General features: G+C 57.9%; 2 protein-coding genes across 5 annotated transcripts in view; one reads left to right on the top strand and one right to left on the bottom strand.

Annotated features, from left to right (window-relative positions):
• The window catches only part of LOC148649971 (voltage-dependent P/Q-type calcium channel subunit alpha-1A-like), a 126,634-nt gene extending 113,444 nt beyond the window's left edge, over window positions 1–13,190 (top strand). For all 4 annotated transcript variants that reach the window (XM_088603245.1, XM_088603244.1, XM_088603247.1 and 1 more), the window contains 3 exons: window positions 750–945; window positions 2,245–2,498; window positions 5,203–13,190. In XM_088603245.1, the coding sequence (XP_088459371.1) occupies window positions 750–945; window positions 2,245–2,498; window positions 5,203–5,817 (1,065 nt within the window). In that variant the 3' untranslated portion in view covers window positions 5,818–13,190. The remainder of the gene's footprint in view (window positions 1–749; window positions 946–2,244; window positions 2,499–5,202) is intronic.
• Window positions 13,191–14,245: 1,055 nt separating this feature from the next.
• Window positions 14,246–15,758, bottom strand: LOC148649974 (immediate early response gene 2 protein-like). Its single transcript, XM_088603260.1, has one exon. It carries the CDS (start codon window positions 15,628–15,630, stop codon window positions 15,097–15,099), a length of 534 nt encoding a protein of 177 aa, XP_088459386.1. The 5' UTR covers window positions 15,631–15,758; the 3' UTR covers window positions 14,246–15,096.
• Window positions 15,759–15,859: the final 101 nt, after the last annotated feature.

Raw genomic sequence — 15,859 nt, forward strand, 5'->3', positions numbered from 1 at the left:
CTCTCTGTCTGTCCTCTCTGCTCGTCCAACCTTGTCCTCTCTCTGTCTGTCCCCTCTCCTCGTCCACCCCTGTCCTCTCTCTGTCTGTCCACTCTGCTCGTCCACTCTGTCTGTCCACTCTGCTCGTCCTTTCCTGTCTGTGCTTGCCTCAATGTGTGTGCGTGAGTGTGTGTGTGTGCATGGGCGTGTGTGAGTGTGGGGTCAGTTTGAGAAAGTGGCCCCTCGGGTACAGTGTGGGGGATCTTTAAATGGACACGCATGCACACTGGTTCGGGTGAGTAGAGACCTGGGTCCCCACAGAGGCAGGAATACAGATGTGTGTCAGGGGTCATCCGGACGTCCCGCCAGATCCCAGAGAGGCCCCAGGACAGCTCCTCCTTGTCAGAAGCCCCTTTCCATCATTCTGTTAGACACCCCCTCTCCTGCCCCTGCGCCAGACTGTCAGGACCATGTGCTGGCTCTGCATGGCAGGCGCAGTGCTCCTTTCTCACCACCAGGGGGCCCCCTCATCCTGCAGACTGGGGGGGTGCTTGGGGCTCTGGGGGGGGTACAGGGGCGCCCGGGCAGAGCAGGCAGCACAGGTAAGACAGGGGTGCATGCTGGGGCATGGCCTGCGATCAGCCCTTTGGGGGCAATGTGAGAGAGCAGGGGAGGGGGCGCCAGGGTCCCCCTCCCGGTCTGACCGTCTCTCGGGTCCCGCATCGCCCCGGCCCGACGGAGACAGACCCCCGCCTCGCTCTGTCCCGCAGACCATCGCCGACGCCAGCCCCATGAAGCGGTCGGCGTCCTCGCTGGGCCACGGGCGCTCGCGGGGCCTGCGGCTGGACGACTACTCCCTGGAGCGCGTCATCCCCGAGGAGAGCCAGCGGCACGGGCACCGGCGCAGGGAGCGCAGCCACCGCGCCTCCGAGAGGTCGCTGAGCCGCTACACGGACGCCGACACAGGTCAGGAGGACAGCTGGGAAAGGGAGCTGGGCCAGGCGCGTGCTGGGAAAGGGAGCTGGGACAGAGGCATGCTGGGAAAGGGAGCTGGGACTGGCGTGTGCTGGGAAAGGGAGCTGGGACTGGCGCGTGCTGGGAAAGGGAGCTGGGACTGGCGCGTGCTGGGAAAGGGAGCTGGGACAGAGGCGTGCTGGGAAAGGGAGCTGGGACTGGCGCGTGCTGGGAAAGGGAGCTGGGCCAGGCGCGTGCTGGGAAAGGGAGCTGGGACAGAGGCGTGCTGGGAAAGGGAGCTGGGACTGGCGCGTGCTGGGAAAGGGAGCTGGGACAGGGGCGTGCTGGGAAAGGGAGCTGGGCCAGGCGCGTGCTGGGAAAGGGAGCTGGGCCAGGCGCGTGCTGGGAAAGGGAGCTGGGACTGGCGCGTGCTGGGAAAGGGAGCTGGGACAGAGGCATGCTGGGAAAGGGAGCTGGGACTGGCGCGTGCTGGGAAAGGGAGCTGGGCCAGGCGCGTGCTGGGAAAGGGAGCTGGGACTGGCGCGTGCTGGGAAAGGGAGCTGGGACTGGCGTGTGCTGGGAAAGGGAGCTGGGACTGGCGTGTGCTGGGAAAGGGAGCTGGGACTGGCGCGTGCTGGGAAAGGGAGCTGGGCCAGGCGCGTGCTGGGAAAGGGAGCTGGGACTGGCGCGTGCTGGGAAAGGGAGCTGGGACAGAGGCGTGCTGGGAAAGGGAGCTGGGACAGAGGCGTGCTGGGAAAGGGAGCTGGGCCAGGCGCGTGCTGGGAAAGGGAGCTGGGCCAGGCGCGTGCTGGGAAAGAGAGCTGGGACTGGCGCGTGCTGGGAAAGGGAGCTGGGACTGGCGCGTGCTGGGAAAGGGAGCTGGGCCAGGCGCGTGCTGGGAAAGGGAGCTGGGACTGGCGCGTGCTGGGAAAGGGAGCTGGGCCAGGCGCGTGCTGGGAAAGGGAGCTGGGACTGGCGCGTGCTGGGAAAGGGAGCTGGGCCAGGCGCGTGCTGGGAAAGGGAGCTGGGACTGGCCAGTGGGACGGACTGGGTAGGTGAAAAACAGGAGTTTCACTGGGGAAACCGTGATCGAGGAGCGGCAGGCAGCTGGATTAAGGAAAAGCTAATCTTATTTTAGGGAAAACATGCATGACGGAGGAGCAGGATGCTACCGGATCTGTTGTCGGGCTCCAGGGGTGGGATTGGGGAGCGGAGGTGTGGAAAGTTAGGGAGCTGGCTCGGAGCTGGAATTGGGTCGGGGAGGGTGCGTGCGGGGTGCCGAGCCAGCCGTGACCCGTTCTGACCCGGCAGGGCTCGGCACGGACCTCAGCACCACGACGCAGTCCGGCGACCTGCCGCCCAAGGAGAAGGAGCGGGAGCGCGAGCGCGAGCGGGAGCGCGGCCGGCCCAAGGACCGCCGGCACCACCACCACCACCACCACCACCACGGCTCGCTGGAGGAGGAGCGCTGCGGCCCCGAGCGGCCCGAGCACGGCCACAGGACACGGGACCGGCGCTGGTCGCGCTCGCCCAGCGAGGGCCGGGACTGCCGGCCACACAGACAGGTGGGCCCTTCCCTCCAGGCACGGGGCCGTGGGGACACGGGGACACTGGCCCACGGTCACGAGGACATGGGGACACTAGCACTGGCACACCGGTCACAGGGACACTGGCACACTGGCTCACTAGTTCTGGTACACTGGCCCACGGTACCCTGGCACACTGGCACTTGCACACTGGTATACCAGGGTCAGGACATTATTACACATGCACATGGGACATTGGCACACTGGTACACTGGCACACAAGGCACAGCAGTACACTAGCACTGGCATACTCACACACTGGTACCCTTTATGGGGGCTTCAGGTGGATCAAACAGTGCCAGGGGGTGTTTGGAGATCTGGCTTAGGGTATTAGTGGATTTCATTGAGCAGCAGGCAGCACCACTGATTTTGGGTAGATGCAATGCTGTCAGTGAGAGCTGTGCCCCTCCTGCAGGGGGCGCTCACTCTGCTGTGAGCCTGCAGTGCTGTCAGTGAGAGCTGTGTCCCTCCTGCAGGGGGCGCTCACTCTGCTGTGAGCCTGCAGTGCTGTCAGTGAGAGCTGTGTCCCTCCTGCAGGGGGCGCTCACTCTACTGTGAGCCTGCAGTGCTGTCAGTGAGAACTGTGTCAGCCCTGCAGGGGGCGCTCACTCTGCTGTGGGCCTGCAGTGCTGTCAGTGAGAGCTGTGTCCCTCCTGCAGGGGGCGCTCACTCTGTTGTGGGCCTGCAGTGCTGTCAGTGAGAGCTGTGTCCCTCCTGCAGGGGGAGCTCACTCTGCTGTGGGCCTGCAGTGCTGTCAGTGAGAACTGTGTCAGCCCTGCAGGGGGCGCTCACTCTGCTGTGAGCCTGCAGTGCTGTCAGTGAGAGCTGTGTCCCTCCTGCAGGGGGCGCTCACTCTGCTGTGAGCCTGCAGTGCTGTCAGTGAGAGCTGTGCCCCTCCTGCAGGGGGCGCTCACTCTGCTGTGGGCCTGCAGTGCTGTCAGTGAGAGCTGTGTCCCTCCTGCAGGGGGTGCTCACTCTGCTGTGAGAGCAGTGGGGTTCACAGTTCAGTTAGGTCGTGAGTTTTGGAGGAAGGGGCCAGTCCCTCTGCCTCCTACGCTGGTCCAGTAGGAGTGACCAGGCTGTCTGACAGGATAAGGACACTAGGGGGCGGTCTCAGACTGAGCTGGGCTAGGGCCTGTGCTTGCATGCCCATTATTGCAGCTGCACTTCTGCTTAGTTGTATGATAGCTGCTTCTTCACTTTATCAGCGGTTTCTTATTTTGCCAGAAGAAAACATACATATAAACATGTGCAGGGCTGAAGTGTATATATATTTGCATAGTTGTATATACAGTGTGTGTGGTGGACTCCCAGCATGGCCAGGTGCAGATCCCAGTGTTCTGGGCCGCAAAGACACTGTCCGCCTGCGGCAGCGATCCACACAGTGATCCTGTGGCCCAGCTCAGGCTCCAGCTGCTCTGGACTCACCCAGTGTTAAAGCCCTTCCGTATTAACTAGAGTCCTGACTCCAGTCTGTCAATGAGCAGTGAGGACAGACAGACTGGAGACTGAAGACAGAGGAGAGACTGAGGACAGAGGGGAGACTGAAGACAGACTGGACTGAGGAGAGACTGAGGACTGAGGACAGACTGGACTGACGACAGACTGAGGACAGAGGAGAGACTGAGGACAGACTGGACTGACGAGAGACTGAAGACAGACTGAGGACAGACTGGACTGAGGACAGACTGGACTGAGAACAGACTGACAACAGACAGACTGAGGACAGAGGGGAGACTGAAGACAGACTGGACTGAGGAGAGACTGAAAACAGACTGAGGACAGATTGGAGACTGAAGACAGACTGGACTGAGGAGAGACTGAAGACAGACTGAGGACAGAGGGGAGACTGAGGACAGACTGGACTGAAGGAGAGACTGAAAACAGACTGAGGACAGATTGGAGACTGAAGACAGACTGGACTGAGGAGAGACTGAAGACAGACTGAGGACAGAGGGGAGACTGAGGACAGACTGGACTGAGGAGATACTGAAAACAGACTGAGGACAGATTGGAGACTGAAGACAGACTGGACTGAGGAGAGACTGAAGACAGACTGAGGACAGAGGGGAGACTGAGGACAGACTGGACTGAAGGAGAGACTGAAAACAGACTGAGGACAGATTGGAGACTGAAGACAGACTGGACTGAGGAGAGACTGAAGACAGACTGGACTGAGGAGAGACTGAAGACAGACTGAGGACAGAGGAGAGACTGAAGACAGACTGAGGACAGAGGGGACACTGAGGACAGACTGGACTGAAGGAGGCTCTCAGTGATGTGGGAGTGGAGCCGTCACTCAGCCACAGACTGGCAGTGTCTGGCTGGACAGAGCTGGGAGACAGCTGGAGTGTGTGTGTGTGTGCGCGTGTCCGTGTGTGTGTGTGTGTGTGTGTGCGCGTGTCCGTGTGTGTGTGTGTGTGCGCGTGTCCGTGTGTGTGTGTGTCCGTGTGTGTGTGTGCGCGTGTCCGTGTGTGCGCGCGTGTGTGTGTGTGCGCGTGCGTGTGAGCCAGCCCGCTGGACAGCGAGACTCATCAATCTCTCTTCACTTCTCTGTCTCTCCTGTCTGTGCCTGTCGCTGTGTTTGCTGTCTGTTCCTCCTGGGCTCTGCGTGCCGGCCGGCCTCCCTTCCTCGTTAATGGTGTTGTCCTTCTTTGATTTGCTCTGTTTGGTTTTCATGTAGGGCAGTAGTTCGGTGAGTGGGAGCCCCGTCCCTTCGACCTCGGGCACCAGCACCCCCCGTCGCGGCCGCAGGCAGCTCCCCCAGACCCCCGCCACCCCCCGCCCCCACGTCACCTACTCCCCCGTGGTCCGTAAGGCCGTGGGCACCCCCCCGTTGGGGCCCCCGCACCCCCACTCCGGCCGGGTCCCCACCCCGGCGTCCCGGCGCTTCTCCCCGCCGGGGCACGAGCCCCCCGAGCGCCCCGAGCGCCCCGGCGGCTCGCCCCGCGGGCCCCGGCACGCGCGCTGGTCCGGCTCGCCGGACGGGCTGGAGGACGACGGCTGCTTCTACCACCAGGACTACGATTACGACCCCCCCTCCTACGAGCCGGGGACCCCGGGGGGCAACCCCCACCCCCGCTCGCCCAGGACTCACCGCCGCGGCCCCCCAGGCCGGCCGGCCTCCGCCTGCTCCCCCCCGCCGCGGCACTGCGCCCCCCGCCGGCTGCCCAACGGATACCGGTCCTCCTCGCCCTCGCCGCACCACGGGACGCCCCACAAGCCCCCGCCGCGGGGGGCCCCCCGGAAGGGTCTGCACGAACCCTGCAGCGAGACGGACGAGGACGACTGGTGCTAGCGGCCCGCCACGCCACAGACTCCCGGGGGGGACGTCCGCCGTCGCCCGCGCCGCCCGCTCCGGCGGACAGGAAGTGGACAGGAGGGGGGCGGGCCGACCAGGCATGTTTCTTTCTTCTGCTGCTCAGAGTGGGTTTGGGGGGGGGTAGGGGAGGGCCGGGGGGGTCGCTGCACGGAACCAGACGAAGAGGAGAAGAGAGGGGGGCACTCCGCCCCCCAGGAGCCCAGCTGCGGCGACCGGGACCAGAGTGGCCACGCTGGCCTATATCGATGAGTTTTATCATCTGCGTCCACCTGGGAGGACAAGGGCCACAGTGTGAGCGCGGGCACCGAGGATGACCCCCGCGCCGGCGGCCAGGGCACCGTCTTCTTCAGGGCTCCCTCCTCCTCCTCCTCCTCCTCCTCCTCCTCCAAACATTTGCTTGCTTTGTTATTCTGTTGCTACTGTTCAGGCTGCTTGGGACTTCCCAGAGTCGAATCCCAGTGGGTTCCTGCATGAGGACGGGACACAAGGTCCGGGCCGGCTGGGGGGCTGGGGGGGTGGGCGGGCGTCGACGGGTGGGTCTGCTGGAGTTCTCTCTCGCGGCTCCCCTCTCTCGCTGTGGGTCATGGGGGTGAAACAGGGCCTCGAGCTGCCACATCTCTGGCCTCTACAGCTGCTGGCAGGAAAGCCCTGAAAGTCAAACCCCCTCAGTAATAAACCTCTTCAATATTGAACCCCTCAGAATTAAACCTCTTCAATATTGAACCCCTCAGAATTAAACCTATTCAATATTGAACCCCTCAGTAATCTCTTCAATATTGAACCCCTCAGTAATAAACCTCTTCAGTATTAAACCCCTTAATACTGAGCCTCAGTTTTAAACCCTTCAATATTAGAACAGACTGAGGACAGACTGAGAACAGACTGAACTGAGGAGAGACTGAGGGGAGACTGGATAGAGGACAGACTGAGAACGGACTGAACTGAGGAGAGACTGAGGGGAGACTGGAGAGAGGACAGACTGAGAACAGACTGAACTGAGGAGAGACTGAGGGGAGACTGGATAGAGGACAGACTGAGAACGGACTGAACTGAGGAGAGACTGAGGGGAGACTGGAGAGAGGACAGACTGAGAACGGACTGAACTGAGGAGAGACTGAGGACAGACTGGACTGAGGAGAGACTGAGGGGAGACTGGATAGAGGACAGACTGAGAACAGACTGAACTGAGGAGAGACTGAGGGGAGACTGGATAGAGGACAGACTGAGAACAGACTGAACTGAGGAGAGACTGAGGGGAGACTGGATAGAGGACAGACTGAGAACAGACTGAACTGAGGAGAGACTGAGGGGAGACTGGAGAGAGGACAGACTGAGAATGGACTGAACTGAGGAGAGACTGAGGACAGACTGGACTGAGGAGAGACTGAGGGGAGACTGGATAGAGGACAGACTGAGAACAGACTGAACTGAGGAGAGACTGAGGGGAGACTGGATAGAGGACAGACTGAGAACGGACTGAACTGAGGAGAGACTGAGGGGAGACTGGAGAGAGGACAGACTGAGAACGGACTGAACTGAGGAGAGACTGAGGGGAGACTGGAGAGAGGACAGACTGAGAACGGACTGAACTGAGGAGAGACTGAGGACAGACTGGACTGAGGGGCTCTGCAGACTGCAGCCTGCTTTGTGAGAGACAGTGAGTGACTGCTGTCCACAGCACCTAGAGCAGCCCAGCGCTCAGGCCCTGAGAGCAGAGCTTGAGGGGCTGACTAACCCCAAAGCCAAACACCCAGACACAGCGCTGTGGGCCAGGGGGTGTGAATCGGACATCCAGAACAACCTGTGCTTCCAGTTTTTCATGGGCTTCCTGCAAAGAGAGAGGGGGTGGAGAGAGAGAATCCGTTAACACCAGCAGGAATAACGATGAGAGCATGAACCTGTGTAGATACATTTCACGGTTTGTCTTGTTCTTCTTCGAGTTGTCTCTGTGTCTGTGTGTTGCCACTGAGGGGGATTCTGTCAAGAATGGTGTGCCGGTCCTGGGGGTCGGGTACGGTCGGGCCAGGTTCCGGCTGAATGAGCCCTGGCCTTGGGTTGTGACAGGGGCATTGTGGGACCGCTGTCTCCCTGGAGCTCCAGTGTGGCAAAGGCCAGAAACGCACACTGCCATCTGGCGCCACACTTCCCCATCCCTCCCGCTGGCCTGCCCCGGGGGGCGTGGCTGGCCTGTGCGCTGGGCTCACATTGCCGTTATCAGGGGGGTGCTGTGCCCCGCCAGCCAGCTGTTGCCCTCCCCTCTGTGTCGGACCACATCTGTTCACAGCTGGACTGCGCTGTGTGCAGCCTCCCGACCCTGCGGCAGTGTTCATGAAGCAAACACTGCGTCAGCCGGTTCTTCGAGACAGCGCCTTGTCAAACTGAGGGAAGTGCTGAGGAGGTCTGCGAACCTGATGGCTGGCTAAACTGTCATCTGGTTAACCTGCTGTCTGGTTAACCTGATCATCAGGTGGAACCCACTGTCTGCTTAACCACACATGGTTAATCTGGTTGTTTTGTCTGGTTAACCTGATTGCCTGGTCAATCTGTTGGCTGGTTAACCTGTTGTATGGTCAATCTGTTGGCTGGTTAAACTGTTGTCTGGTTAACCTGTTGTCTGGTTAATCTGCTTGTCTGGTTAATCTGTTGACTGGTTAACCTGTTGTCTGGTTAATCTGTTGTCTGGTCAGTCTGTTGGCTGGTTACCCTGTTGTCTGGTTAATCTGTTGTTTGGTCAATCTATTGGCTGGTTCAGTCCACAAGAAAGCAGGACAGCCCGAGAACTTCAGGACTGGTGGAGACACTCAGGGCTCTTGACTTCTTAAAACAAACACAAGATAAAAAACAGACAGGAGACAGAGAGAAAAGAGGGTATGAGAGTATATGTTATATCACCTCTAGCTCCTCACCTCCCTAACTCTGACTGACCCTCTCACACCCCTGACACCACCCCCCACCCCCCACCCCAACACTCACAGGGTGAATTGGTACTGTCCTGGTTATGCATTTCACTTTCTGAGGAGGACTGGGAGAGCTTAACTTTTAGGGGCTAGGGGGGTGTCATCTTCCTGTCCATCTCCTGTGTGACAGGACACAGGTCACAGTACAGGGGCAGGATGGGACACTGAGTCCCTGGGGGAGCACAGCTGGAGAGATGGGATCTCCCACTAAGAGGAACGTCCTACAGACTGCTCAGTAGTCACCAGTGTATGGAATTGAGAGGGGACATGTCAGCGACTGATGCCATTTTGGCTCAGAGAGAGGGATTCTAAAGTATTACAACAGAGGAGCAGCTGGAGCCAAAATGGCAGAAAGGGGATCCAGTTGCCAAATCTTCTGCCACTGAGCAGCGAACCTAATAAGATGATACAGAACGTGTACATTCATTACCAAGTATTTTTATAGTATTATTATTCTGAAATTCATTAGCATGAAAATGCAACACAAGCCTGTCTGATTTTCCAGAACTGCCAGCCTGTTTTCTGAAGTTCCTTTCTGCGCTGTAAGGGTGCTGCTCTCCCACTCTCTCTGGAATCACTGCAGCCCGGGGGGTCAGGGGCTGGGAGCCAGTGGAACAGGCAGTGTGTGTGTGTGTGTGTGTGTGTGTGTGTGTGTGTGTGGAGAGAGAGCCTGTGTGTCAGCCTGTTGCTGTGCAGAGAAACTACCAGGACCCTTTCTGTCTGTCCCTCCTCTCTCTCTCCTCCATCTCTTCCTCCTCTCCCTCCTCCCTCTCTCTGTGTCTCTTTCTCCCTCCTCTCTGCTTTCTCTCTCTCTCATCACTCTCTCCGACTCCTCCCTCTGTCCCTCCACATCATTCCTTTCTCTCTCTCCCTCCTCTCTCTCTCACTCCCTTCACTCCTCTCTCCCTCCTCTTCCCTCTATCTCTCCTCCCTCTCTCCGTCTCTCGGTCTCAGTTACAGTGAAACAGCCAGTGGGTTGGGGTCCCCGGGGGAGGAGGGGGGGGTGCTGGGTGTGGCTCTGTGAGGCAGGGGGCTGCGCTGAGCCACTTGTGGCCTCCACCGTCTCCTGCTCTGTAACATCCTGTCTGTCTCCTGTGCGTCCTGTATACGTCACCCATAAACCTCCAGAAACAAGCGCTGTGTCTGTGCTGTTCCATTCTGTCTGCTGCCTCGTCTCTGTGCTCCATCACGCCACACTATCACTCTGTCTCAGCCAGGGAAGCAGTGCATCCACAATCCCACTCTCCGCCCGTTATCCCTCCAGTGACCACAGGAGGGGAGCTGCACTGAGGGCCAGTGAGTGGCCGACCTGCTCAAGAGTAGAGTTGCACGCAGCTGAAGGGCTCTTCACTCACTGGCTCTGGGCCTGATTCTCAAAAACCCTGCTGGGATGCGGCCCTTAGGTCCGTTCTGGGGACCGCTGGTCTCGAGAGAGTTCTGATCCGGTCCGCAGTCTCAGTGAGTGACCGCTGGAAGCGGAACTGACCCAGCCCAGGTACAGGTGTCCCACAAGGCAGAGAGCGGGCCTGAGCAATTAGCTACCTGCAGCTCCGATGGGTATCTGGGTGCTGCCCCCTAGTGGCCAGTGAGTGTAGCTACCTTTTCATGAGTCTCAGTCTGCTGTGAGGAATCACATGCAGTACAGAGTGAAGCGAATAATTCGCAATGTCATTAACAGCTTTTTTGCCCTCAGGGATGAGTGTTGAGGTTCCCCACTCCAGTTACATACTGTCTGTCACACCTGTCTGTCTCTACTTCCCCTATCTGTCTCTGTCATACCTGTCTGTCTCTGCTACCCCTATCTGTCTCAGTTACACCTGTCTGCCTTTGTTACACCTGTCTGTCTCTGCCGTCTGTCTGTGTCTCTTTGCTTGTGTGTGAGCTCTGTCTGTCTGTCTCTACTTCCCCTATCTGTCTCTGTCACACCTATCTGTCTGTAACACCTGTCTGTTTCTGACACACCTGTCTCTCTCTACCTGTCTGTCACACCTGTCTGCCTCTGTCATACCTGTCTGTCTCTACCTGTCTGTCAAACCTGTCTGTCTCTGTCACACCTCTCTCTCTCCCTGTCTGTCTTTGACACACCTGTGTATCATGGACACCTCTAACTACCTTGCCAGTCAGTCTCCACCTAACTGTGCACCTCAAACACACCTGTCTATCTCTACCAGCACTGTGTGCCTCCTGCTCACTTCTCTGACCCTATCATACCTGTATGCGCCCACCTCTCTATCGCAACTGCCACCTTCCTCTCTTTAGTGTGGAAGCACCACTCATCATCTGCCTAAAACCTGTCTACCTCTTCAGAAAACACTACCCTGAGCTGTGACGCTAACCCTGAAAGTGAAGCTGCATGCTAACTGCCACACAAGCCCTGCTGTTAGTCCTCACTCCGTCCCTAATTAATAACAGCCATCAGAGTTACTCTTTAAGAGGGTTAAAGGGCTGATCTGAGGCCCCTGAAGACAGCACTGTCACCCCAGAACAGAGCACATTGGCTATAGCACTGTCTCTCTCTCTCCAAGCGTGTGAAACTCTCACTCTCTCCAGAAGTCCCTCTCCTCCTGTACTGCCCAGTCTCACTCTCCCAGTGCCCCGTCTCACACGGCCACTGGGGCACTCTGTGTGAACTCTATCATACTGACTCTATCACACTCACAGACTGACACTGTCATACTGAACTCTATCACAAGGACTGACACTAACACTGTGTGACACTAAACTCTATCACACTGACAGACTGACACTAACACTGTGTAATACTGAACTCTATCACACTGACAGACTGACACTGTATCACACTGACAGTAAAAGATTGATACTGTCACACTGAGCTCTATCAATCTTTTACAGTATGATTGACACAGTCATAATGCCACCTGAGGGGTGATAGGGCATTAGAGAATCAGACCATAATAAATGTCTGTCTGACATTAGAAGAATAAGGATAGGAATAAAATCACTATCTAAATACTAATCAAAAAATCCCCATCTGACAGCACTGTAGTTTTCTTATATCACACACTCAAACTCTGACCAGAACAAACAGCCTGGGCTCCTTCAGGTTCCAGGTTTGTACATGAGTCACTGGCCTTGTCAGGACCCCTCAGCTGTCAGTCGGGAGTTACCGGTTCAGTGAGGAGGGACACTCTCTCAGACACACAGAGGTCAGGGGTTACGAGCCGCCTCTCAGCTGCCACCTGTCTGAGGCCTGTCATGGATAAGGAAAGTCGCTGGAGCTCGGGATATCGTTGGGCACACGCGACACAATCTGGAAAGACGTTGTCATCCAGTGTCATCACCTCCTGTCTGGGGGGAACGCCCAGGGGACCCGATTCCTCCACCTGCGTCCATCAGAGCCCACCAACCCCCCTCCCCGGCGTGCCTGCAGGTGCCATTAGAGGCACAGGCACCAGGGGGCGCTGTGTTTGGCCCCGGGTTAAGGCAGGACGTGAGCGAGTGCTGTGTTAAGCCCAGGAGTGGGGGATATAAGGGCGGCAACTGAGACAGGAACAGCGGAGCATTGCACTCTGACCTCTGACCTCTGCACCAGCTCCCTCGACCCGTATCCTGTGCGTGGGGCTCGCAGGGTCCCCGAATTCGAGGGGCAAAGACTACTGTTTCTCCACACCCCACTTCTTGAGCCACACTAACTCCCGACCCCCAGATGCTCACAGGCAACGGAGTACAGAGACCCCCCACACCCTGAAGGCCTGAAGAAGGGGAGAGCAGCTCGGACCTCCAGGAACAGGGGAGTGAAAGAGGGAGAGTGTGTCCGCGCAGGTGTGTGCGTGAGCGCGCATGTGTGTGGGGCTGGTGATGTCACAGAGCTCGGGGTCACGAGGTCACGTCTGTCTGTTTCACTGCATTCCCAGACTGCATCAACATTCTCACATCCACTGACGAAAAATTAATCAATTCATTAATTACAAATGTAGGAGCCGCTATGGAATTAAAAAAAAAAAGAATTAAAACTAAATGACAAAAAGAAAAAAAAGTATTTACTTACAAAACTGCATGTGCAATGTGCATGCTACAATATGGGTTATAATGTCATCTTCAGGACAAGTATATATATATAGCGATAGATGTTTTTAAAGCAATGTGTTTCTTTTTCTCTTCTATTTTTAAAAACAAACAGAAAAACAGAAAAAAAAACTTTGGTAAATGAATTAATTAATGGAAAGTTTGTTTGTTTATATTCAGAGCTGTTACTGAACTGGGTGAGATGAGACACAATGTCAAACGCTAAAAAACGATTTCAGAACAGACCCTCCACAGAGCTGTTCCCTACTCTGGCTATGAGACCTCTCTCTGCTCTTTCTACCAGTGCATTTTGTAATTCCAAACAGAATCTTCCTAATGAACCTGAATAAAATCAGAGAGAATGCACACTCCTGTCTGTCTGTGTCTCCCTTCTCTTCCTGTGCTGAACGGCAAGCTCACCTCAGCTCTCCTGCCCAGAGGGGCCCAGCTGTTAGCTGCCTGCCTGTCCCTCCTCCTCCCCCTGTTGAGGAGATACGCTTCCTGTCCCCACATTCCTCCCGCCCACCACGCCTCCTGCTTCCTGTCCCACATTCCTCCCGCCCACCACACTTCCTGTTTCCTGGACTCCCAGACACCAGCAGTGTGGGTGGCTAGCCCCACTCACACTGAACCACACTGTTACACAAAGACACACACTGGTACACACTTTCACAATAACTCACACTAGTACGGCTGACTCACTGATTACACCGATTTACACTGCTACACCGGTTCACAATGACTCACAGCTACACTGTGGCACAACACCAGTTCACAGTGACTTGTGCTGGCACACACTCATAAACAATGACTCACAGCTACACTGTGGCACACACCAGTTCACAGTGACTTGCGCTGGCACACACTCATACACAATGACTCACAGCTACACTGTGGCACACACCAGTTCACAGTGACTTGCGCTGGCACACACTCATACACAATGACTCACAGCTACACTGTGGCACACACCGGTTCACAGGGACTCCCACAGACACTCATACACAATGACTTAGTTACAATGTGGTACAGTGACTGTTCTCTGCTCCCCCAGACTCCACACAAGGTGACAAGAGACCAGAGCAAACTCTGGAGGCTGCTGGGTGGAGACGAGTCATTTCCCTTGAGAGGGTGTCTCCTTCTGCATTATTTTTACTTATACTACATGCCCCCTGGGACACTGACCCACACAGGAACAGCTGGTACAGCATCCCACTGACACAGCTTCACGAACGCACAGTCCAGGGCAGTAAAGCCCAGTGAGATCAGGGTAAAAGCACAGTGCAGTACAGTAAAGCCCAGTGAGATCAGGGTAAAAGCACAGTACAGGAGTTTAGCAAACCACTTCCTGATCTCGAACGTGTCAACATGTTTACCACAGGCACATGCTCTGCTCGCAGTGAAGACGGGACAAGAAGGCGTTGTTTTGATTCAGATATTTTATTAATAACTTAAGGACATATGTACACACTGAGTTATGAGCCAATAACTCTGTACACACAGAAGCAGCTTGGATTTCACACAAGTTAAAATAATCAACCCCTCCCCTACACACACACACAACGCCTCAAGGCGTCTCTTGAGTCTTACAGCCCTATCACATCCCCCCCAGGATGAAGTCAGGTCACTTTCACGAGTGGAGAACCCCCACCCCACCCTCTACTCTTCAAGTGTCCCCACAGCTCCGGTGGGCGCGCTGATGCAGGACTGTATACAGACCAATACGGTACACGACCGCGACAGTGTACACGCATTCCACGCGTGACTGAGGGGGTCCCCATACCCCCAGTGCTCACAGTCAAGCGCTTTGAGCGGTTACAGCGAGATCCATCTCCCGCGCTCCAGCTGTCAGTCGGACGGAACCGCCTCAAGCCGCGTGCGACTTCCCGAGTCACGCGACCGGCTTGGAATGCCGCTGCGGCGCGAGTCCCATGACTGATGACGCACTGCCCTCCCCGCGCGCTCATCGCCAGACTCGCTCCCTTCAAACACAGTGTTCCAACAGTCCCTCTCGCTGGCAACTCTCCTCCGTGTCCGGAAGTTGTCCAGAGCCGATTTTCTGCGGGATCCCCTCCCCGCACACAGCTGCCGGAGAGAGCGCGGCAGGTTCGGACCCGCTGGGTCAGTCCCGGGCGGAATCAGCCCGCGAAGGGCCGACATTCGGTCCGTCAGCCCCCGTCCGCGGCCCCCTCGGAGCCTGCCGGTCGGCGCTTGTCGCCTCGCCGGCGTGTCGGTCAGTGTCCATGTCCGTGTCCGTGTCCTCCGTGGGCGCTCAGAAGGCCACGATGGCCCGGGACAGCGGCATGGCGCTCAGGGTCTCTCCGGCGCGGTGGCACCGGAGCGCAGCGAGCCGGCTGGGCGGCTGCTCTTCGCCGGCCGCCTCCATCCGCGCCCTCTTGCTGGGCAGGAACTCGGGCTCGGCGGCGGTCGTTCCCGGGCGCTTCCGCGCCAGCCGGCGCTGGCCGGCGGGGCTGCAGTTCTCCTTGTCTGACGGGCCGTCGCTGCCGTACGGAGCCCGGGGCTCCCCGCCCTGCGCCGCGCTGGTGTTCTCCAGCCTTGGCGCCAGCGGCCGGCCGGGGGGCGCCGGGGCCCCGGCGGGCGGGCTACCCGTGTCCATGCGCTCCTGCCCCGGGACGGCCGCGGCGGCCTGCGCGCTGCAGGCGTGGTAGATCTCCCGGGCGGAGCGCACGACCAGGGACAGCAGCAGGCTGCGGTGCAGGCGGCAGCCGCCACGCTGACTGCGGGAGCTGTAGAGCTTGCCCAGGGACACGGCCACGATCCTCTTCGCGTCGCAGGTCATCTCCATTCTGACTCTCTGGCGGGCGGCGGACGTGCCGTGTGGCTCAGGGAGTGCTGGGCTCGGGTGCGCGCTGTCAGCTCGCCTGTGGCCCAGCTGTTGTCACCTCTTACGAGTACGCTGGTAGGCTGAGCAGGGCGCTCTTATGTAGCCTCGCTGACGTCACAGGCGCTGTCTTCGCCAATCGACGCCTACAGGGCCCCTTGATTGACAGGTGCAGGCCGCCACACCCCCCTGG

This window comes from Lepisosteus platostomus, chromosome 13 (genome assembly GCF_059453375.1).
Source record: "Lepisosteus platostomus isolate fLepPlt1 chromosome 13, fLepPlt1.hap1, whole genome shotgun sequence".
In the NCBI taxonomy this organism is placed as follows: Eukaryota; Metazoa; Chordata; class Actinopteri; order Semionotiformes; family Lepisosteidae; genus Lepisosteus; species Lepisosteus platostomus.